This window comes from Coccinella septempunctata, chromosome 1 (genome assembly GCF_907165205.1).
Source record: "Coccinella septempunctata chromosome 1, icCocSept1.1, whole genome shotgun sequence".
Lineage (NCBI taxonomy): Eukaryota > Metazoa > Arthropoda > Insecta > Coleoptera > Coccinellidae > Coccinella > Coccinella septempunctata.
In genome coordinates, this window is record NC_058189.1 from 7,993,552 (window position 1) to 8,017,486 (window position 23,935).

Here is a 23,935-nt window from a genome sequence, read left to right on the forward strand (position 1 = left end):
ATCAAATTTTTTTTTTTTAAGTCGCCATCTAGTTACGCGCTAGAGGAATGATTATCATTCTGTAGTTTCGCGGTATAGGGATCTGTTGTGAAATGGAATTTTAAATTCGACAGATGCGTCAAAATGACAAGACAATTCTGACAATTGTTAAATGTCAATATTGTCAAAGAGGAATTACATGGAAATATTTTGTTCTGTAATTTTTGGGAAGAATGAGTAAATCCTAAACATTGACGTTATTCAAAAGAGTAACTGCAAGATGCGAAATTAACTGATCTTTTCTTTGAGGTAGGTAACAACATTGCAAATTTGATTAATCATTCATTGTATAGCAAAAATAATATTGTGTGTAAACTAGGGTCAAATGAGTTGTACATGTACTTTTCAATATTAAATTGGAAGAAAAACCTCATCACACGTAATTAAACAAAGTTGCAAGTCTAATAGTGTAGTTTTCATCAAGAATTTACTGGGAATTGGTGAAACCTCAACAAATAAAGTTTTATCAATATTTTGATAAAATTTTCATCCTTAGTCTTATCTCTTAATTCTCTACTTAAAACTTGTATGCCAATCAGTTGCAAGCTGCAATCGTTCAAGTTCAATACTTCCATCAAAATGCGGACTGATTTGATTTTTGTTTGTGGTAGTGGTCATTCTGCAATGGGATCTGTTTGGAAGAGATTACAGAGGGTGAATAAAAGAGCTGCAAAGTTTCAATTTACTGTTTCGTATCATCAACTACAAGTGGAATTTACCCCAAGGTGGTAAGTGTTCTTTCTATTTTTTCGCATGTAAAAAATTTATTTCGTATTCTTAGGAAAACGGTTATGAATAATTCATTATTTTTTAATTATTTATTTATTTATAGATTAGGAATACACACAGGTGATTTTCACACCCAAAAGAATAATTAGAAGAACCACAATATGAGTTCCCAAATCTTATTTGCAAATTCACTCATTATTTTTTAGTTTGTTATAAATCAGTTTAGATTTGAACTATTATAGAACTGTAACTAATGTTACATAAGAGATATTATTCGAAGTGCATGTTATGGTTCTCAAACCAAAGGTTTTTCAATGATAATTTAAAAAATACTCTATTCTATTGGATTTGATTAATTAGTGAATTATTTCAAGGTTATTGGAATCAGCATCTCAAAGCAAAGAATATGCAGAGTAATTAACCACATGTTTCATTGATTATTGTTCCATGCAAATAGGATTACAATCCCATCAAGATCATTTGTGATCTTGGGTTGTATAATTGAAGGATTTAATGCAATAACCAGCTATGTGCGAAATCTCAAATATTCAGTATACACAAAAAAAATTCACAAGGATGTTTCACGGAGAATTGTTCAAAAAAATATTTGAGATCATCTTAGCAGAGCCAATCAACAAGTCTAAATATATTTGTTTTAAATATTGAAGTCTGAATAGAAGAAAGAAGGAAAAATAAATGTTGCACATAGCCAGTTATTGTACCCAAAATAAATTTTCTTTATTTGAAGCATAAAAAAATGACTTCAAAAGTATAGAAAAAATTCATTCAATAATAAGGAAAAATTCCATTTTTTTCGAAAGTACATATTTCTCACCACGTAGCTACACTTTCTGAATGTAACAAACTTTCGTTCGATCTACATTCTGAGCATTTAAATACATTAATATTTAAGATGAAAAAATGCGATGTTTTCCACATGGTCTTTTATAGCTGAAAAAAATTATTCAATTCGCTGCTTCGAAAGTTCGTTTCTTTGGTGCAATAAGAGGCTAGGGGCTTCACACGACTGGTTTTAGCACCAAAGTATTTCTTTTTGTTTCAAGACATTGAGATACACAGCCTGTTCTTGCACCAATCGAAAGAGCAGATTTTTTACATATGATAGCATATAAACCAAGTTGGCATTTGGCCAGTTTTACACCAACCCTTTCAATTGGTCAAGTTATTTCTTCTCAGAAATATAGTCTTAAGGAAGTGTTGATTTAATTCTGTGGAAAGGTTTCCTACAAAACAAATTTAATGAATTATATTATGAAGAAGGAATTGCCAATCTTATTAATTGTTTATTTTTGCATGTTAGGTTGAAAACACTCAATTATATTTTACATTTCATTGTTGTTTTGCAATTTCTGAGGTACAATTTGTTGTAGTTATTTTTTCAGAATACATTTTGAAGAATTTACTCAGCTCAAACCATTGCATTTCCAATTAAAATTTTTTTTTATATGTATCTTATAAGTAAAATTATTCAGAAAAAAAGACAAACAATATTCCTTAAGCATGATATCTAGTGGGTAATCCAGCAAGCTATTTAACTAAACCTTACAAGAATTATGTAAGTATTTTGTGATTTGCCTCAAATCTGCAGTTTTTCAATTATATTTCTGTACCTGAAAATTCACACTGTGGTCTTGTTGTACAGTTTAGGTTCAAGCCGAACGCCAAGTTGAACCCAACTGAAATTGTTGAAATTGGACAGATCTATCAAAATTGAATGGATTCAACTTTGAATTCCTCTGAATGGTGAACGGTAGTTTATTATAGCTTTTCCTGAAAGCCCAATAGTAACCATGATAGGTCATAATAAGGTCATATCTAGCTTATTAGATGAAATGGTTAACTTCATTGTCACTTGAATTGGTCATATTTCTGCTGTACACTAACTAAACTTGAAAGGAATTGGTGTGAGGTCTGATGAGTTTCCAAAATGCTTTTATGATAAAACAAGGAAAAATATTATCCATAAAATCTGCTTCACCTAGTTTGCATTCAGATAATGGCAATTGAAAGAAATCTTATTTTTTGAGTCATACATCAATTTATTTCCTGTAAGCACAGGAAAACATCATTATCAGTCAAATTCAAAGATGAATGTTGTATAGGAAGTCAATGAAAAAATATCAAAATATTGATTAACACTGCTAGTTTAGCGTAATAAGTCATCAACTTGGAATGCAGAAAGGATTCACAAAATAGCAGTTCAGATATAATCAAATCTATTTGTATTATGTAATCTTCAGAATGGACTAAAAAATTCCAATATCTAACATTTTATCATAAACTAATACATTGAACAAACACATGTTTTTAGCAGATATGAATTTTTTTTAGTATTTTCTGGAATGTGTACTCGGGTCGAATATAACTGTGAGGAAGTAAACTATGTTGATTTGTAAATATATCATAATCTACATTTTCATATACAGGCTGGGCCATCCATAACTTTCCACCCTGAATTTTAAGCTTTGGGATGGATTAATGAAAAAACGCTCAGACAGGTCAAATTTTGTTGAAAGGGGGACAAATAAGGGTGTTCAAGTTAGTTTGATATCACTACCCCTCTAGCCGCAACCCCTAACAGCTCTCATTTTTGAATAGGGAAAAGGGGTCGAGCAGCACCTTGTTGGAAAGGCAATTCTATTTCCTACACGAGTGTATTTTTTTCATCGCTTTATTATTATACAGAGTGACTCGGTATTCCACTAATAACTTTCACACGCCGAATTTGGATCTTTGAGATGGAAAAAACGCTCGGACGGGTCAAAAAATGAATTCGAAATCACTACCCCTCTAGCCGACGACTCGCATTACTTGACGTCATCGAACAAACATAAAGACGATTTTTTTATGGTTTCCATATCTTCTAAAAATAAATTCATGAGGTGTCATTTACGAAAAAGAAAAGAAGGAATTTTTTTGCCTATTTTGGGAATCCCAGTAACTATGGCATTTTTTTTAGGGAACCCCACAAACTATCCATAGCATGGACACGAAGATCCAGAAGGGTTACTTCAACGCCCATGGCGTGGGAACCAACATTACAGAGCACCTACAAAGGTACGGTTGTTTGGAATGTACCTGAAAACCACCAGATATCTGTAACTCTCTTCAAGGATCCAAGGACGAATGAGCTTGAAGATAAAGATTGGTCGTTTGTTCTGGAAGATGTGAGTGCAACAAAATGTTTTTTTTAGTTCACCCCTGTAAGACACATAGGGTTATAAACTTTGATTACGAAAGCGTGAGCCTATAGGCGATTGAACAAAATAACCTTAAATAATATTTACAACCAACCAAACCTAACCAAAATCTAAACTAAATCGAAAAAGTGAAGAAAAAAACAAATAAGGAGAAAAACCTAACAAATTACTATTCCTGAAATTATCTGTATTGATGAAACTCGTACGAATCAATTAAAAACACAATAAAAATCTAGGTTATGTATATCAAGACATCGTTATCGAGATATGTACAATATTTTGCTCTAAATAAGGACACTATAGACCAGTTGCAGGAAAGTCCGTTAAAATTCAATGCTCCATTTAAATTTTAGCCATATGTTATTCAGTGGAAAACTCTTCTCTCTAGATTGCCGATGATGATCAGATACTACACTATTTATATGAATGTCATGTGATTACATCATATTAAACATTCCTTACTCATGAGTTTAAGTCTGAGGCATACAATTTTTTTGTAATTAACTTGTTTCGAAGTCATCCAATGATTTTTGTAATGAGATTTTGAGTCTAGTGAAGTGTTTTGGAGAAGCCTCGAGTTATATTGTTAAGAGCTTCTTCCTATTATAACCCCATAAGCATCAAAAGCGTGTTGTTTGGAATGGAGCTATCGTAGTCCCTTACAAAAAGGCCATGAAGATTCAAGCTAGTTACTTTTTCGGTGCTCGGTAATAATAATTCTTCTTGTTAGCTGCGTTCAGGAAAAAATACATATTTGCTAGTAAAGTGCAAAATATCACATGCCGTGTCAGTGCTTCGGCCTGTTTGAATCTTCAAATCATCTGTCATTCTCTCCCCTTTGAAGGTTCCAACAACAGGAAAAAGAAGACAGCTAGCGATAGCTCATATAAACATGAGGAAGCATGCAAGTGTTGAATCGACACAAAGTGATCTACATGTGATTCTCAAACCAACAACAAAGAAAATCAAAGGTGCAAAACTTGATTGCACTCTGTCATGTGTTCTGTTAAGGGAAGGAAAAGCAACGTAAGTATTTTATTTATTTAATTCTTCAATAAAATGACGCTACTGTATCCCGATTGATTGTGAACTACTCCTATTGCATCTGTTTGATATTGCCACAATGCTTTTTCCCATTGGAACGTAAATACAAGGAATAGCCATTGAAATTCTACGTGTTCTACGTATTTGTTGAGATACCCACAGTCGATGCTTCTTTGTCTAACGCGACACTAAGGCAGTGGCGTTAACATGGATACTGTCTCAATTGTGATTGGCGACACTAACTATCTCACTCCAGTCACAACAACGCAACAGCAAACAACAAATGTTTATTTTGCATCCTATGTATCTATGTCCCAAGGCGTAAATAGTACCAAACAAAAAACTTTCTAGCTGCTATCAAGTAATTTTGATAGTTAAAAATTAAGGGGTGGAAAGATCAAAAAAGTCATATTTCCGAAAGTTTCCAAACTACGTTCATTGAATTTAATATATACAGGGTGAGTTTTTGCTTCGTACAAATATTTTAACAGAAGAACTTTTTTCCTAACCATTTTTTCTGATTCGGCCCTGATAAAAAGATATAGCCATTTCAAGTTTTCACAATGAGCAGTCCCACCCCTGGAAAAACAAAATTGCAGAGTTGTATTCAGCCAAAGTACCCAATTTTTCTTTTGAACATCAAATTACGAGAAAATAAGAATTCTTTTATTTTACAAAACGTTCAAATACTCATTTGATAGCGTCCAACTTGTTGAGTTGGGTTCTTTGAATTTTTGGTATTTTTATGGTACGTAATGGTCATAATTAGAAAACTGAAACACGTGGGTGATCTTTTGTTCGAAAAAGATTCATCAAATAAATGAAAAACTATATTCCGAAATTCATTACATTCGATAAAACTGTTTGATATAGAACTAAAAATAACATTTTTTTAATGGTTTTTCAACAGCCTGTATCTTTTAAACCGAGCTGAATCGGAGAAAATGGTGAAGGAAAAAACTTTTTTTTTTTTAACTCAAGAATCTACTGTTGAAATATTTGTACGAGTCAAAGACTCACCCTGTATATGTATTGATTACCTAATGAAAATTCGAATGACAATAGAGTCAGATGCATGGTTTGAAAGAATCAAGTTCTATTACTTTAAAAATATTGAACCTTTGTGTGGAATTTGCTGCGCTCCAGTGGCTCGTGGCCTTTTGAACCGAGAAGGCCAAAATTTTTATGAGCAATGGATTTAAATAAATATTTTCAGTCAGTCAACTATATTTTTTTTTTAATTTTATGACAACAAAATCACGAATTTGTAGATTTCTTTGCATAAAAGAAGGCAAAAACAAATGTATAAGATCTTTTTATTTACTTCAGAGATGAAGATATGCAATCCATGGCTTCCTTGATGTCAGTCAGTAATAATAATGACGACATTGCTCATATTGAAGACTTAGATGATGAAGATTTCTCCTGCAACGATAACTCTGTTAAAAGTACAATGAACGAGGTTACTCAGCACCTTCAACAAATGACAAATAGTTTATCTGGTTCTGATTTTGCCAGTACCCCAATGAGCAGTAAGTTCTTTGCGTCTCAGCTGGGTTGCGTTCAGAATCAGCGTCGAACTTTGCGCTCCTTAATGGTTCGACAACCTATCAAACTACCGGACGCACATATGACATTGCTTCTGAATTCAACCCTGAGTACTATTAATTCTAATCTTTTTTCTCCCTTTAATGTGTTTAATTTGTTTCAAGTTTCAAGTATGCAGTCATTCCCTCGTGATGATAAAACTCCAACTGCCGAAACGTTTTCGCCACTTGGCGAAAAACTTAGTGATAAATTTTCCTCTAAGACCCCGGCACCCAAAACCACCGACTTTACACAAAACGAGGTCGATACTTACTCGGAGCAGTGCACTCAAGTACTGGACAATTTGGATACTTTGGAAGAGGAAGAAAGTAACGATGACGTTTTTGAAATACCTAGTTCCTCGATAGTGAAAGACAAAAATGATGAGAAGAAAGATATTATTAAACTAAAACCTCTCGAATTGAAAGAACAACATTTGGAAGCAAAGAAGGAACAGCAAAAATTGACTACACCAGGTAGGCAGAAAATTTTAAGCACTATGAATCTTCATCCCTGCAATTTCATATTCAATATTATACACTTTTCAACATTTATACATGTTTATAGTTGAGCACTGTTTAAAACGTGAGAAATACTAGTTTCTGGCTTGATATTACTGATCTTTTTCAAACACTTGGTGTTTTTTACTCCTACAAGGGTGTACTGCAATCTCCCATACATGCATAGCAAATTGTTATTGGTACTTATTCATCAGAAGCTAAAATCTATTATATACAGGAAAGTTTTGACATTATCAGAGGTACTAAAAAAATTCAACATTTTTTTTCCAAAATAATTTCAGATGGAACATTTGGTATGAATATTCTTCTTAGGATAGCACAAATAAACAGTGAAAAATCTTCGTAAATAGTTGTATTGCATATTTTTGTTTTCCTTCTTAGGGCAAGATCTTTTGGAATGGTGTAAAGAAATGACGAAAGAATACCCTGGAGTGAAAGTTACCAATCTCACTACAAGCTGGAGAAATGGAATGGCATTCTGTGCTCTTATCCATCACTTTGAACCAGATTTAATGTGAGTTCACCTCTCAAAACTAGGTTTTCTGTGACAGATCAGTAAATCATGAGTAGATAATTCAAAATTTATATTTCAAACTATCATTATCATTTGCTTAAATACCACATCAAATTGTTAATTATGGAAAATTTATTCGGATATCATTTTGGGTTATTTTATCCAACATTTGGCAGGCATTTGTTAGTTGTCTTCAGGAAGTATCTCATAGAGATCACATAAAGATGGTAGGTATACGTTGAGTAGAAACGTACCAGTCATCTGAAGTTACAGAATGTCTCACAGCTAAAATAAGTCACAGAGAAGAAATCACATTCATAATAATTTTTTCTGAGAGTCCGAAGCATACATTTCATGAATGAAATAAATTTGAAATCCTCTAGTGAAACAATGCACTCCTCGATGCCGTATTTCTGGAGATCGGATGAAGTTATCGTATTCAATCAAGATTAAAAATAGATTTACCTTTGTAGTAGATGAGATTCAATACACTGGTTTTGACCCAGAGGATTTACAAGCGCCATGAAAACTTATTGAAATACGAAAAATGTTTCTCGAGTTACCGAAACATAGTAATTGAAGTATAATCGGAATTAAAGAAATATACCATCATCTGAAAAAGAAGTTTTCTATCGGGGATAAACCCCCAAATTAGGATGTGGCTGCATCGCAATTTTTTGCGAAAAAAATATTTCCTCTTTCACAACCTCGAATGAAATGAGTTCGAAAAATCCCCATACCTGAGGAGCAAAAAGTTTCATGAAAAGAGGCCCAAAATGCCGGTACATTTACAAAAACTAGAAAACTGCTGAGCAGATTCTGACCAAAATGAAGCAGCTCAGGAGCTGATCGAACGGTCAAAAAAAAGCAGTAATTAGGTTCACCCATTCTTATACACTTTATTACTTATTGACGTTTTCTGAACAGTTGCTGTATGGTGGAAACTTTGAATTATTTTTTTAGAGATCTCGAATCTTTGACCCCTCATGATGTGAAGGGTAATTGTAAGAAAGCTTTCGACGCTGGAGATAAACTGGGCATTCCAAGAGTTATAGAACCATCCGATATGCACATGTTAGCAGGTGAGTGCTTTATGTATTTGCATCAGAAATAATTCTCACTGTTTTTTGTCTGTAACTGTTTGTGATTTGGGGAACTTATAGTTCCAGATAAACTAGCTGTTATGACTTACCTGCACCAACTTAGAGCTCACTTTACTGGTCAACAAATGGAGGTTCATCAAATAGGAAAGACAGCAGAAGAAAGTAACTACATTATTGGCAAATTTAGTACTGATAGAGACACAGATATAACAAAACAGGTGTTTGGCCAAGAGATAATCAATTTACGTAAAAGCAAACAACAACAATTGGTGAGTTTGAAATAATTTATCAGGTTTCTCCACACTTGTGATTCATAGGTATTTTTTCATATGTTTTGGCCATTATTATTTCTTATTTCATCCAATGACTCATCAATAAATTATCCGATAAAAGATCATTTTTACTTGTTGAAGCATGTGATGATTTATAACATCAGCGCATCATTCTCAACACTAATCTAAACAAAAAAGTTGAAATAATAACATCCCAGAAAATGCTTTTCTACGGGAATGCAGTTCTTCAAAGTTTTATGAAAAATTTTTTGCCAGAAAGTAATTTATTATTTTATATATCACCAAGGAAACAAAATGGTGAATTCCATTGATAAAACTAGTGTTGCACTATATTTGAATCTTTTGGAATTACTGCACTGGGACCTAAATATGCAACCTGTGCTCACCAATTGTACTGATGAAAAAAAAAATAAACAGTTTTCGAGTTTTTTGAAATTTACCGGAATTTCGGGTACTTTTTAGGAATTTTTTGCCCGTCGGGTATGGGGATTTTTCGAACGAATTTCATTTCAGGTTCGTCCCTGAAAAAAATTCTCTTGTGATTCGATAGATAGTTTATCCCCGGCGAAAAACACGACATTTCTTAATTTCAGATGCTCAAATAGGCAGATTTGTTTCATTTAAATTATTCTACTTGCAACAGAGTTACTAGTAGTAGTTTGTTCAACATCAAGAAACGGTTACGATTTTTCGGTACTACTAAGTGTTTTAATGAACTCATGTAGCTCTTTGCTTCTGAATCATCTGTATTGAAGCCAGTGTATGAAATCTTCTAATCCACTTCTGAGGTAGATCTACTTTTAATCTTTCTATATTTCCTTTAGTTGCAGTCGAATAGATCATCTGTCGAAAGAGACTCAGATTCTTCTTCCACAACAAAAGAACCTGAAACCAAGCTTTCTGCCTCCAAGCTACAACTACCTTTGAAAAACACCAATACCCCTTCTGAACAGTCTAAAAATGATCCATCAAAAATTGAGACAGAGGCTAAAAATAACATTAATACTCAATTCAGTCAATCATCCTCGAATGAAACAGATACAAAAGATAGTAAAGAGCTGGAAAATGCGGGTAAGCAGGATGAAAAAACTGAAAAAAAACCTATGCTGATGACTCGTCGTGAACTAACTGATCCATTTGGTTCTGATGATGAAGATGAACCTGAAACGACCACTAATAAAAGTTGTGAAATAAATGGGACAAGCGAATCGACCGTGACTAATACTAACATAAATGGTAATAATGGTGATGAAAGCCCTAAGGAAGAATTTTCGAATATGCCAAAGGTCAATCCTGTAAGTTTCACAGTAATAGTCATCGTACGCATGAATTTCGAGTCGAGTCAGAGTTATTGCCAATTTCTGTATCCGTAATTGTTATTCAATTCCAATGTTACTAATGGGATTACTGTTTTAGAGCACTCGCCACTTATTTTGAACTATTCAAACTTCAAGAATTTTGATATGTGTGAAGTTGCCCCAACACTTTTCAATTCACGAGAAAAAATTGTGCTGCTTTGTGCCTCGGCAAAATTTGGGGTTTAACGGCTGAAATTGTTGGAATCTCTGCGAAAATCCCTTTAATATCCCGGAAAATCGAACAAGACGGAAAAAATTTGTTTTTTCTTCTCGGAAACAAACGGATGAAATTCTTCTGACTTGCGACGTGAATATTCCCAAGAAAATTCCTCGGAATTTCCGGGAAATGGCTAAATTGAAGAAAAAAAAGTTACTCGAGTACTTTCGTCTTTTTTTTCTAATGAAAATGTGCAAAAAACTGTTCTGAACGTTCACTGACGTGTGCTGTTGAAATTTCGACGAAAAACGTGCTAATTTCTCGAAAAATAAAGATTTCCGAAGAAGTAAGCCCAGTCCTTTCTTTTTCATCGAAAATTGTTTTATATAGTTGTGCTATTTTTGTGCTGATTTTGCATAAGAGCCCAAGAGGGAATTTCGGGATTTAGTCGAGCCTGTCAGATTGATATCATTGAAAATACCTTGCACCCTGTAGAGAAACTCTACTAAAATTAGTCCTTCACATAGGGGGAAGTGCTAGACCAACTTCGCACACATAAAATTTCGTTTTACGTTACTGAAAATGTCGGTAACTCTGACTCTCAACTGTTTCGTTTTTTTTTTCTCATGGTTTTATCATTACGAAGTTATGTTTGCATTTTTTTTTGAAGCTTCTTAACAGCAATATTTATGGACTGAACCGAAAAATAAATAAGAATAAAGAGAATTATATGAAATTTTCGAGAATAAATCTGATAATTGGGTACGGACTTTCCGTGATAATTTCAAATGCCTATCTCTTGAACTCGAATTAATGAACAGAATCCGAGGTCATTCAATTCAACGATTGGTTTTGGATAATAATTTGTTTATTGTGTGTAAGGTTTGGCTTGCAATTAAAAGTTTTTTCGCGCGTGTGCAGAAAATTCTCTTGAGGTATTCAGAACAGCAAGAGAGGGCGAAGCAATTATTGGAACAGGCCAGAAAAGATGGAAAAACATCCAATCAATCTATCAAGGTAGGTGTGAATAGCTTCAAAGCTTAATATCATTCAAAGTAACAAATCATTTCTGCATTCTCTTCAAAGGTAGCATTTTCATTTAAGGTGCCTACAGATTACTCTGACGTGACGTGGGCTCACGTCATCATGCGCATGATTCAAAAATCTAACCTGGGATTTTGCGCGGAAGCGTTTAAACTGGTCTGACGTGACGTTAGACGTGCATTCCCACGTCACGTCAAAAAAATTTGAACGCTCCCCCGCATAATCGTATGTTAGATTTTTGAATCATGCGCATTCTGACGTGGTCCCACGTCACGTCAGAGTAATCTGTAGGCACCTTTAATCATTCAATTTCTGATCTCTTGAGTATGTGTATTATCAAATATTACTTCTGGATCTCTTACAATATTGGAAAGGTTATCAATTCCAAATATATTGGGGAAATAGCGAGATTTAAATAAAGGAGCTTATTTTTATGATGTGACATGAACTACGTGGACGTTCCTGGTAAAGGTGTATTGTCTAGGGAAGGGCTAGCTCGGCTTTTATTTGTCCGAAACAGGTCATTTTTCGTACATTTGTTAAGAGCTTATTTGTGAAGTGAATCGATTGGAAATTTTGCTCTAGATAGAGCACAATCTTAAGCAATATCGAAGCTTTTCATTAGTAGGATCTTCTCTAAGCCCGAGGCAGAGAAACTTATGGAATTTCGTCGAAACAGCTCCGGTGGCCCTAGTTCACTGTGATAATCGCTTATGACAGCATTGCCTGGTAGTTCTGTACAGGTCCTCCTCAATTTGAAGCTCAGTGAGAAGATCTCTGAGACAAAAAGAGCTAGAGCAAAACAGATGACATGTTTCAAATTCCGACACACACAAAACTGTGAGTCTGAGATCGAAAAACTCCTGGCTCTTGAGAGAAAACATACTGAGTCTGGTGCTCCAACTAGCCACTTCTTTAATAAACATTTAGATAGATTGGAGCTGTTTTTGTTCACCTTACTGAGTTAAGGACAATACAACTAAGGAATCCCCTCTATTCCTATGGTGAGAAGAATCCTCCCTGTCGACTAGCGGTATTTCTGTTAGCTTGTCGACAACTGTATCACCTCTAGCGGTTAGCGCACGGCGCAATCCTACATTAAATTCAGAATCAACGTCGAACATTAACAGTAGGTGGTCCAACAACTTCTTGATGGTGACAGGAGTTTGACTATGCGTGCATGGTATTGAAAGTCAAGTTAGTTTTGACAGCATAAATGTCGTTCATATTTGGAACGCCTTATTATAGAAATTTGAGACTCCTCTTGAAATCATTTGAACCCTCTAGCACAGTCTAATTAGAGTTCGAACATTATTATGAATTCTATGTGCCGGTTTGACACTACCACGACAATCGTATGTACTAGAGTGAATCGAATCACTGGCCAAATTTTTCAAAAGAAGTAAAATATGTAGATAATCCACCCTCATTCGAAATTTTTTATTGATTTTCAATCTCTTTTATAATAAAAAATTTTGAACCTGTTTTTAGTTAGGCTGAAAAAAAAAAGGTTATTGCAGAGGCTGAATGTCATCATGAAAGTGGCTGTAATTACTTGTGTAATCATTAAATTAATCAAACTATCATAATCTTCCTAACAATCGGGGAAAATGGTCCTGTACATGGTTTTTCGAATAATAAAAAATATAAATAAAGCAAATGTTGTACTTTAAACTATATATTTAAATTTTGAAACTACGATCTGGAGCGCTTTCGGAATTAGGCAGACAGAATCGGCGTCAAAAGAACTCTAAACAGTAAGCATGAGTAATTGATATGAAAAGTCGACTTTATCTAACGTGAATTGAGAACATTGAGACGCTGATTCCGTCTGCTGATGGTGGCCTAGTGCCGAAAGCGCAATTTATATACATGGTTTAAAGTACAACATTTGCTTTATTTATATTTATTTTTTATTATTCTTAACAATCGCCTCATAAATTTCATATCGAATATTATTCAATTAACACATTTTCAGAGGTATACAGGTTGTTAACTGCGGTAATGCAGGAGTTGAACAAACCTGGTGTCAACTTTGCACCCCTTCTGAGATATGGGGTGTCCACAGGTCAGGTTTTCGATAACAAAACTGAAAGGTAGAGAGATATTTAAAATTTTCGGTACAATGTTGATAGTACTATTCTAAATAAAAAATTAAGAAAGCGCATTGGCGTAGCCATTATAATTATTGGGGATGCCGTCCAATAAATTCAAACAATTTAATTCTCGTCTACTAACTCGACTAACTCTTGATAGTATCTTTAACACTTTCAGTGACAACGTTTTCGCACAACAAAAGTTGAAGTTACCTATTTTAAAGAATCTTTGAAACCAATTGGTTTTGAGAATTAGGTTAGCAATTTACCTGTCCATGAAATACGTCATCACTCCCAACAGACGCTTAGGTGAATTGAGCCTCTTTTCTATATCTTCTTGATTCTATCAGAGAAAACATGAGAAGAGTACCATTCTTGACACACACATCTTGGAAGGAGTGCAAGTTTGACTTCATGTTTCATTACTCAATATCAATATTTTCGGACAAGGCATCATCTGCATGTTCCCCTCCCCCAGTAAACACCCTGTATAATAAGGTAAAAAACTCGAAAATCTCCTTTGTTAATTCATACCTTCAATCTAATTTTCTGCTTTTCATGTCTAACTTTATATATCTAAATGGTTCGCCTCCTGAAATGACACAGTGAAGAAATGATTTGTTTCCTGTTTAGCTGTATCTCTTCTTTTGCTTTTCTCTAGTTCTCATTGTATCGTAGTTTCGAAAATTGATTGAAATTTTGTTGATTTTATGTACTTTCTTAATTTTTATAGAATGAGGAACAACGGCAGGCGGAGCTAAAGGAGCGTGCAAGAAAACTACTTGAGTCGACAAGAAGATCTTCAACGCCAACCACACAAATAATAAAAGTGGATACAAATGGTTTGAACTACAATGATGAAGAAAGGTGTGATGAGAAACAGAATGGGTCTCTTGAGTGTGATATTATTAGTATGTCATCGTGGAAAAGCATTTTATTTTTATTGATCCATTCATTTTTCAGGCGAAAATGATGATTTTCAAAAGTTCAATTCGAAATCTTTAGATAATTACAATGAAAAATCTTGTCCGCCATTAGAGAGAATTAGTCCCGATGAATTACCAAACGACTTAGGATTGAAAGAGGTTAGTTCCTAGGAACGAGGGCTTTATCATATCTAAAGAAAATAGCTGGGACATGACATGAGCATTCATAAGCTAATAAATTTGATATATTCCAGATGGGTATTGATGTACACAACTATATAGATAATGAAATGGAAGATTTAGAGAGAGAACAATGTGCCATAGACAAACAAGCTGCTATTTTGGAAAAAGCTTTGCGATCAGTAATGGAATCGCCCAATAGTAATATTGAGGAGGAAGAAGCTCTCATGGCAAAATGGTTTATGTTAGTGAACAAAAAAAATGCTTTACTCAGGCGCCAAATGCAGTTGAACATATTGTGAGTAATTTTTCTTGAAGTAATATAGTATATTCATTTACAATACATAAGTAATTTAAACTAATTATGAAGTAATTGTTATAATTCGCATTTTATTTGAAATCTATCAAGTACCATTGGAAAAGAGTCCTATCAACTTGGCTCTGATTGACTTTTGTTTATGATTGAATATTATTATTGTTTCAGGGAAAAACAAGCAGATTTAGAGACAAGGTACAAAATTCTAAATGAAGAGCTTCAAAAAATAAATTCAATAGAGGATTGGAGGAAAACAGAGGAACAAAGAGATAGAGAACAAATGCTTCTGAAAGAATTACTACAGATTGTTAATAAACGTGATGAGTTAGTGAATCATTTAGACCGACAAGAAAAAGCGTAAGTGAAATATCAACCTATATGCAATATAGTATCTCGCAGGATCATTTCTAAAGTGAAATAGATGAATTATATCTTCGGCTTTTTCCATTATTTTGGATTATTCTCTCTTACATTTTGGCAAGCACAACTTCAGAGGTTCAGTCATCATCATCATTGCTGTATCCCGTTACCGAGAATAAATCTACGAAAAGACTCAAAAAAAAAACTATTGGTGCGAACAGATTTATAATTTCTTAGGGCTAATTGCGACTGTGTGCCCTCCTGTGACTGAAGAGACCCAGCCGCGATCTACAGATCCTTCCACACTGGGGGCATGGATAGTCACCAACCAGATCTGGCCACCGCTGTATTCTTCTTAAAACTGTGAACCAAAGACCTCCACTGTGATCTGTCTAACGCTAGTTGTTCCCAGTTATGATTGGCATTAACTGATTTTAGGGAATTGATGTAGTATATCCTTAAACCACTTTTACTGACCTCCTAGTTTCCGAGCTCCCTCTGGAAATTCCCCATACAGAGCTATTTTGGGATATTTTGTGTCTTGCATCCTCAGAATGTGGCCGCACCATCTGAGTCGGGCCCTCGTTACTTGAGAACTTGAGTCTCAATTGTTGTACAACTCGCGCGTTGCAAGACTTCTGCATTCGAAACTTTGTGGAACCATCTGATGTACCTTATTTGTCTTAGATGACGTTATTGCGTTTGTTCAAGCTGTTTAATGCAGTGGCGGCTCGTGGTCATGAGGAGGCTAAAAGTTTTCGAGGAGTGTTGGAACAAACTCTCGATAAAGTATGTTTCTTCAATATAATATAATGAAAAGTTGCCAGTTCTCAGACTAATTTTCAATGCAAGTGGATGCTATATGCTCCTTTGACTTGTTATGCCTTTCGATAGAAAGCGGTAAATTTTTCAAATCTGAGAACCCCGTTTTAAACCATGAAGTATATTCCGTTTGATGAGAAAATAGTAAATATAGCCAGCAAAATAAATTTGATCGATCCAGTTAATCAATCACATTTATCGTACCAAACAACACTGAAACCTCTATTTTGACGATTTGCGGTCGACTTAAGTGTAATTAAATTTGGTCGAGGTCTTGTCAAGGTTTTAACAACGTATGCAGTTTATTCTATTGAGAATAAAAGGGAATTGAATATTGATTCAATTCCATTTTATTCACATTCGAGGACCGAAAAATGAACTAATCTTCACCTGAATATTTAGTTCAGGTGTTCGGAAAATTTATATAGAAATTACTTTCTGAAAATGAGGACATGCCCGAAATGACTGTATTTTAGCTCTAAACCTTATGAGGAGGCTTAGCCTCCTCTGACGAGACGCCCTTGGTTTAATGTTTCGCCTGTAGGGAGTCCAGCTTTCGCTTCTGTAAAGAAGCGTTGGGAGGACGACTGCTTTGTAAACAGCTGTCTTGGTCTTCAGATTGAGGTCGTGATTTTGAAACACTCTGTCCTTTAGCTTCCAGAATGCCCGTGATGCCGAATTGATACGGTTGTGTATTTTCGTGTCTAGGTTAGCACCTGTATTTAAGAAGCTTCCCAAGTATTTAAACTGCTCGATCTGTTCTAGAGTTTCATTCTCCAGGCTGATATCTGTTTGAAGGCTTTCTGGTGGACTTACCAGGATTTTGATTTTGTCGATATTGAGTCTAAGGCCCAAAGCTTCGTATATACGTTTATAGGTGTCCAAAATTATCTGTAGGTCATAGCACACTGAGTTGCTAGCGCTAAGTGCGCAGTCGTCTGCTTATTGAAGTTCCGTGATAAACTTTGTACGGGTTTTTTGGTCTGAGACGCTTCAGGTTAAACAGGCCTCTATCAAATCTGAATCTTATTCCAACACCTCTTACAGGCATACTCATGTCTGCAATTATCGAGACAGCTATGGCGAAAATATTGAACAGTAAAGTCGCTAACACGCTGCCTTGTTTTATTTCAGAGTTGGTTAAGAAATGGTCGGTTGTAGAGCCATTATGCTGTATGCTGTATTCTAACATTTCATTCCATGAAAATTTGTTGGATTTAAAGTTATTCATAAATGAATTTCTAAATTCTGGAATTGTCAGTAGTTTTTAATTTGTTTCGGACTGATTCATTAATGCTGCTTCTATCAATTTTCTCCTTTTGGACGTTCCTATGGTCTTCATTCCAAGCATTTTGAATGAGCCCAGATTTGTCAGTTTCTCACTTTTCAGTGACATTTTGGTGCTCTTTTTATTTATTTGTTTGACATTTGTTTCCCAATGAATGATATATTGTGGATTTCAAGAGAAATTTCATTGCACTCTGACCTTAAGGGCAAATTTTTTTCACTGGGTAACAGATCCACTGATTTGATGTACAGGGTGGGCAAAATTGGCGATACCTGAACTTTTTAACCCAACGAGATAGAGGAAAATGAATGTGCCATTCATGTCGTCTTTTTTTCGAGAAGCTAATAATGCCATCAACTGCATTCCTCTATATTCTATTGTTTTCGAGTTATAGGCCAAAATTTAAATTTAGGCCATTTGAACTTTCTCTGTTTTTATTTGTGCTAAGATGTTGAAATGGAAACATCATTGGGACACTTCTTTTATAGCAGTCCAGTGGCGTACTATGATTTTTTTCAACAGGTTTATTTGCTGAGTTGTATTTTTTCTTATGAAAACAGTAGTTTAAAATTACTTATATGCAATCGGCATTTTTTCCCTTTTTAAGTCATTCTGAACTACTGTTTTCATAAGAAAAAATACAACTTCAAGTTATAGCTCAGCAAATAAACCTGTTGGAAAAAATCATAGTACGCCACTGGAATGCCGTTAAAAAATTGTGTTTTTCGAGTTTCTCGAAAATAGGCAACCGTAATGTGCCATGCATTTTCCTCTATCTCGTTGGGTTGAAAAAGTTGTAGTTCAGGTATCACCAATTTTGCCTAACGTGTACAGTATCGCCAAACCTCATCCAAAGGTTTCCAAATTGAAAAGGAATCCGATGTAATCTCCACTTTGGTCTGGATACGGTATTAGGCCGTTCTGGTTTACCGTATTCTTCTGATTAGCGCTAATTTGAACTTGAAAAGGTAAGGCTGTGTATGATATTACTGAGTTCCGGGAACTTATTGTGGGTGGCGACCTAGGATAAGAGCATGTTGCCTTCAGCTGTTTTTTTTTGTCCTCGATATATATATATTTTTTTTTAAACTATGTCTTTGAATGTATATGTACTTGATATATGACGAATTGACGTGTCCTAGAATTGTAATTTCTAATAGGCAAAATAAATGATGATGATGATAGTATAGTACAGTATAAGAATAGCGGTATTGTTGATTTTTTCGAAGCCAGTTAGTGGTATCGTTTTGTCATTTCTTGTCGATTTTTCGCAGTATTGAGGAAGATGATCTTATCGAGCAAGATTTGTCCCAATTGGAACTACAACCAAAGGAAAAATGTGTTATACAGTAATAAAAAATAGTCAAGGTCAAAAAAGGGATGGTGTACTTGGAGGATGAAGGCAGAAACATAGTAGATTTTATATGAGGAGCAAGTAAATAAAAAAGGTACTAACAGGATAATGACGAAACTAACTCAAGGTAATGAAACTGTCATAATTATTTATTTGTTTTCATTTTACAATTTTTGTTTTCAATCTTATGTAATTTATTATTTTAAATTGATGAATGAAAAAGACCTAGCTTTAATTCATTTATAGGAACCAATTCTAAACATTGTATAGACTTCTTATTTATCAACCTTAAAATTTAAGATTAACAATCCCTATTTCATGGTAGATTCATTGCTTAACTACATACCAAATTAATTTTTGTGGCTCTTTATTTTCTATTTCTATCCTTCATTATGTGCAATACTGTACCATTTATTAAATCTACACGAAAATAGGAATCAACTCTGATAGATCCTTCAGTATGTCCATTATAGGAAATATTTCTGAATCTTTTGAAAACATAACTATTGGGTTACATGTTCATATGAAGAATGGTCGAATTTTTAGTGAAATCTATCGCTTGCAATGCTTCTTTTTTTTTTCAAGAAAATCAGAGTATGATACAAGGATCAATCAGAGTCTGCAAATTCCATCATATGGAATTTTAGATACTCCAGAATGAATTATGCTGAGCATTGAAAAATAGTCCGCAAGTCTTGTTATCACATCATCTTCAAGTGTTGCCTTTCTTCACTTCACTCACGGGAATGTGATATTAAGATATGAAAGAGACCTTTTTCTGTTCAGCACTACACAACACTGACAATCAATTTTAATAAAAGACGAATTTACTCAACTGTTGTTAGTGTTTGAAATTTTGAATGTCTGCCATATTTTCTTGATTATCACTATCTGATGATAAACATTTTGAAAGTGGTTGTGAACCGATTGAAAACAAATGTTATAGATAGGTTAAAGTGTAGAGATGAGATTCAGATAGTGAGGATTAATATATCGAGATATAAATATGGTGAACCAACATCGAGTTGGTAATAATATTGTAAAAATTATTTCAAACAGTGAAACTAGTCATTTATTGAACTCCTGTATCTCTGAATCCCTGAATTTCAATGTTTCATATAACTGATAAGTAATAATGTGGTAATTGGAAACAATGATTTTCAAGCAATTGCTTCTGTGGTTGTATTGTTTATATTTTTTTGTAATTCATGTATAAAATAATTAGGCTTCCTGTAAATAAAAAAATTAATTCAACATGTTTTATTATTTTCCATATAAATACTTATTTATCACAGCACTAAATCTTACAAAATGTAGATTCTCAATAATTTGAGTAGTTCCCATATGGAATAAATAACTATCTTGAGATGAGAACTGCCTCAAATTCCTTCAGTCATGTTGAACTCCGAGTCACAGATGGTCATAAAATCCCTAAATAAACAAATATTCAGTGAAAATTATTGACATTTATCACAAAATATAAAAAATATCGCCAAGTTGTTATTTATAACTCAAGATCGGTAGGACTATTTGTTATGAAATTTGTTAGATCTAAATGGTCGCAGTTCCCGAAAGGCTCAATCAATCGCAAGTTCGTGAAATTTTTTACCTTAAAAAAGACAATGAACCATTCCTTGGCACACACCAAGTGCCTATAAATGGGGAACAAGCTCATTTGTTCGGTTTTTTCAAAATTTTGTTTTCTGCTCCATAATAAATCAATTAAAAAAATTAATTTCATTTTAAAATTTATCCCTGAAGAGGTGAAAAGCAATAATTAATCAATACTCACATTATTTGACTAGTGAAATTGGGAAATTTATAGATGAAATCATGACCACATCTATAACTGGCAGCTATAGGTAAAAATTTGGCAATGTTGATCTTTATAGGTCTTCGTATGACAACTTCGTAGAGCTACAAAAAGTATGAACATGAAATAATTCCTTTTCTGTGTTCAGCAAGGAACGTTTTCTTGACCTCTTGCAGGCTCAAAAATCTGATCCTTTATGGCAATGAAAAGATCACACTTCACTCTAATTGAATATCCAAATCGAGATTAACTACACAATATCAAATCATTCAAATTCGCACTTACCTTCATTCCCTGATTGAAGGGTATCACTTCATCGTCAACAGCATGCATTATCATAACAGGACAGCGAATCTCTGTTAAATGAATAGAAGATTTGAAAACAAAACCATTACTTTCATAACCATCCAGTAATGATGAGAACCAAGGAACCCAAGAGAATATCTGCAAATATTCAAAATGTTTATGAAATCCTTCACCTATTCAGAGAAAAATGCTGCTTTTCGGTCAATTTCATTAGTGAAGTACCTGATATTCATTAGGTTATTTAAAGTTATATAGTTGAAAATTGTACTATCCTACAGAGAGAGAATAATACACTCTAGATTCTACTTGTAATGTAATCAGAATGTTCCTTGTGGAAGTTCTAAACTGACTCTAATTAAAACACAAAAAATGGACATTTTTTCAAATGCAATAGCCTGTTTTGATTTACGATTAGATGATATGCAAGCATCTCTATCTAACAATGTTTCACACCCTATAACTAAATCTGAAGATTTTCAAGAACATTCTCTTTACTGACTGCTATATTTTGCTTAAATATTCAATATTTTCGTTGCAAAGGATCAAGTTGCTGTAATAATCATTTGCACAGTCCTTTGTTTGAGAGAAAATTGAAAGCAGCAATTCAATATTCTTTGAATGTTATCTGAAAAGTGATACTTTTGATATGTAAAAATATCGACTCACTCTTCCTACAGGAGAATCCAGAACTGCTTCCCTCAAGGTTGTAAAACTGGCTTCTAATATCATACCTTTAGGTATAATATTCTCTTTATTCAACATATATACAGTTTCTATGCATAAAGCAGACCCTAAAGATTGACCCCATACATAAATAGAAGAAGACGTTCTGTTTCTCAACCACTTGAATATATGAACACAGTCTCTCACCAAGCCATACTCAGACAAAATGGCTTTTGAAGAATCCCCAAAACCTGAAATACAAAAACACTGAACCTTTCCTTGTTTATCAGTAAAATTTATATGATCTAACGCTATATTGTACTTACATCTATAATCAAATACAATAACATGAAATATTGAACTGAGCATTTCATATTTATTTCCAAATGAAGCTCTACTCTGTCCCCTACCGTGAAATAGAAGTAACACATTGTAAGGACTATTATTCAAGAGTCTCTCATATTCTGAAGGAGGTATATCTTCTGTTTGATTGAGAATATATTCTTTGGGTAGAAAATGGTAAGCGCCTATGTTAATATCTTTTCCTGTTTCATCTTGAAATGTTATATAAAAGTTACGAACTCCTGGTTTAGTATTTCGATCATAATATAATTTATTAGTAGCCGCACCTCCTGAAAAAAAACGTTAGCAGCAAATTTTATCGGATTTAACATTTCTTCTTATATTGAACTCACCAGTTGTGAATAATGTTTTACGTAGTAAATAGGGCGATCGTGAAAGGATAATGGGAATCAATAAAAATACCAATACTGCAGCTAATATCACCAGTAATAACCTAATAATTATTAATTGATTATAAAAATAAAAGGTTCTATATATACTTACAGAATAATTGAAATAATCAAACCTAAACTGTTCATCACACGAAATTTTCTAGGTTTCTTGGGTATATGAGGAATGTTGAAAGGAAATCAGCAACCTAGTTCATTGTTATCGGTTTTTCATTTTCCGAGATATACACATTTCAAAAATGAAAGCCCAAATCAAATTGAACAATCTGAGATAGATATTTCAGATATTTTATCTGGGTTTGAATATTTGTATTTGTTTATTTTGATTTTTGATACATTGACAATGACAAATTATGTAAGTTCACAGAATTTTTGCCACAGATCTGGTACACTCATACTATACAGGGTGAGTGTTTGACTCGTACAAATATTTTAACAGTAGATTCTTGAGGTCAAAAGTAACACTTTTTTCCTTTACCATGTTTTTAGAATCGGCTCGGTTTAAAAGATAGAGGCTTTTGAAAAACCATATAAAATGTTATTTGTAGTTTTTTCTCACAAACTGTTTTATCTAATGAAAAATGTGTTACATTTGAGCTCAAGAATCTACTGTTGAAATATTTGTACGAGTCAAAGACTCACCCTTCACCCTGTATATTTGTGTTCTGTGAGGGTAAATAACAAAATCTTCATTCACCAAAATGAAATTTTTTTGCTTAGAATTTAGATGACTTTAGACATCTCAACTAATAACTTTGAGACGGTTCATGACGGTAGGACATCAACTTTGTTTCTTTTATATGTCTCGTTCATTTCATGTCATAAATGTGATCTGAATGTCATTTCAGACCAGCCTGATGATGGCATATGCCGAAATCGATAGCTGAAATAAACAAATAGAATAAAACCAGTGTGTAAATTTACTACGTATACTATAACTTTGACCTTATTCACAATTTTGAAGTTATTTATCTATAGCATATACGTTAAATGAACAAATTCCTTGCAGGCTACGATTTATCAATGTTGTTCATCCTTCATTAAAAATCAAACACATCTTCCAAAATTTCAAAGTATAATTTTTTCAAAAGCCGACGAAGGAAAAAGGCAAAGCTGTTCACCATTCTGGTTTCTTATCCTAACGGGTTTGTACGCCAGCTAAGAATCGTACTTCCAGCGGTGAGATCTCGGACAGGACGAGGGAAAAAGGCACAGCTGTTCGCTGTTCACCATTCTGCTCCCACCAGGTTTGCACTCCAGCCAAGAATCGTACTTACAGCAGTGCTAGAACTCGTATAGGACGGGGGAAAAGGCACAACGATTCACCACCCTGGCTTCTGCTTCCGACAGTTTTGCAATCCAGCCAAGAATCAAACTTCCAGCAGTGGTAGAGAACTCCCACAGAAAGGGGGGTTGAAGCTGAAGTTTAAAGTTAACAGTTCGGAGTGT

General features: G+C 34.1%; 2 protein-coding genes across 4 annotated transcripts; one reads left to right on the forward strand and one right to left on the reverse strand.

Annotated features, from left to right (window-relative positions):
- The first annotated feature begins 138 nt into the window (after window positions 1-138).
- LOC123311023 (EH domain-binding protein 1-like protein 1) lies at window positions 139-20,206 on the forward strand. 3 transcript variants are annotated; one of them, XM_044894790.1, is made up of 16 exons: window positions 139-288; window positions 651-767; window positions 3,749-3,956; window positions 4,834-5,015; window positions 6,363-6,565; window positions 6,746-7,096; window positions 7,523-7,655; window positions 8,619-8,737; window positions 8,819-9,027; window positions 9,876-10,346; window positions 11,449-11,583; window positions 14,440-14,617; window positions 14,670-14,791; window positions 14,887-15,110; window positions 15,297-15,485; window positions 18,873-20,206. In XM_044894790.1, exons 2-16 carry the CDS (start codon window positions 664-666, stop codon window positions 18,949-18,951), a joined length of 2,907 nt encoding a protein of 968 aa, XP_044750725.1. In that variant the 5' UTR covers window positions 139-288; window positions 651-663; the 3' UTR covers window positions 18,952-20,206. The 3 variants fall into 3 exon arrangements, with proteins under 3 accessions (XP_044750725.1, XP_044750707.1, XP_044750717.1); XM_044894772.1 differs by lacking the exon at window positions 139-288 and having other exon boundaries at window positions 500-767; XM_044894782.1 differs by lacking the exon at window positions 139-288 and having other exon boundaries at window positions 509-767; window positions 11,488-11,583.
- On the reverse strand, window positions 20,198-22,837 carry LOC123311043 (lysophosphatidylserine lipase ABHD12-like). Its single transcript, XM_044894802.1, has 7 exons — window positions 22,581-22,837; window positions 22,430-22,530; window positions 22,061-22,366; window positions 21,738-21,985; window positions 21,051-21,209; window positions 20,745-20,869; window positions 20,198-20,383 (listed from the first exon to the last, which is right to left on the reverse strand). The coding sequence occupies exons 1-7, from the start codon at window positions 22,613-22,615 to the stop codon at window positions 20,332-20,334; spliced, it is 1,026 nt and encodes a 341-aa protein (XP_044750737.1). The 5' UTR covers window positions 22,616-22,837; the 3' UTR covers window positions 20,198-20,331.
- Between the last annotated feature and the right edge of the window lie 1,098 nt (window positions 22,838-23,935).

Coding starts and splice junctions, on each gene's coding strand:
- LOC123311023 (XM_044894772.1), top strand. CDS start 568: ATGCCAATCAGTTGCAAGCTGCAATCGTTCAAGTTCAATACTTCCATC. Junction 3,957..4,833: donor GGTCGTTTGTTCTGGAAGAT/GTGAGTGCAACA, acceptor TCCCCTTTGAAG/GTTCCAACAACAGGAAAAAG. Junction 7,656..8,618: donor CACTTTGAACCAGATTTAAT/GTGAGTTCACCT, acceptor TTATTTTTTTAG/AGATCTCGAATCTTTGACCC.
- LOC123311043 (XM_044894802.1), bottom strand. CDS start 22,615: ATGAACAGTTTAGGTTTGATTATTTCAATTATTCT. Junction 22,367..22,429: donor TAAAACATTATTCACAACTG/GTGAGTTCAATA, acceptor GTTTTTTTTCAG/GAGGTGCGGCTACTAATAAA. Junction 21,210..21,737: donor TGGATTCTCCTGTAGGAAGA/GTGAGTCGATAT, acceptor GAATATTTGCAG/ATATTCTCTTGGGTTCCTTG.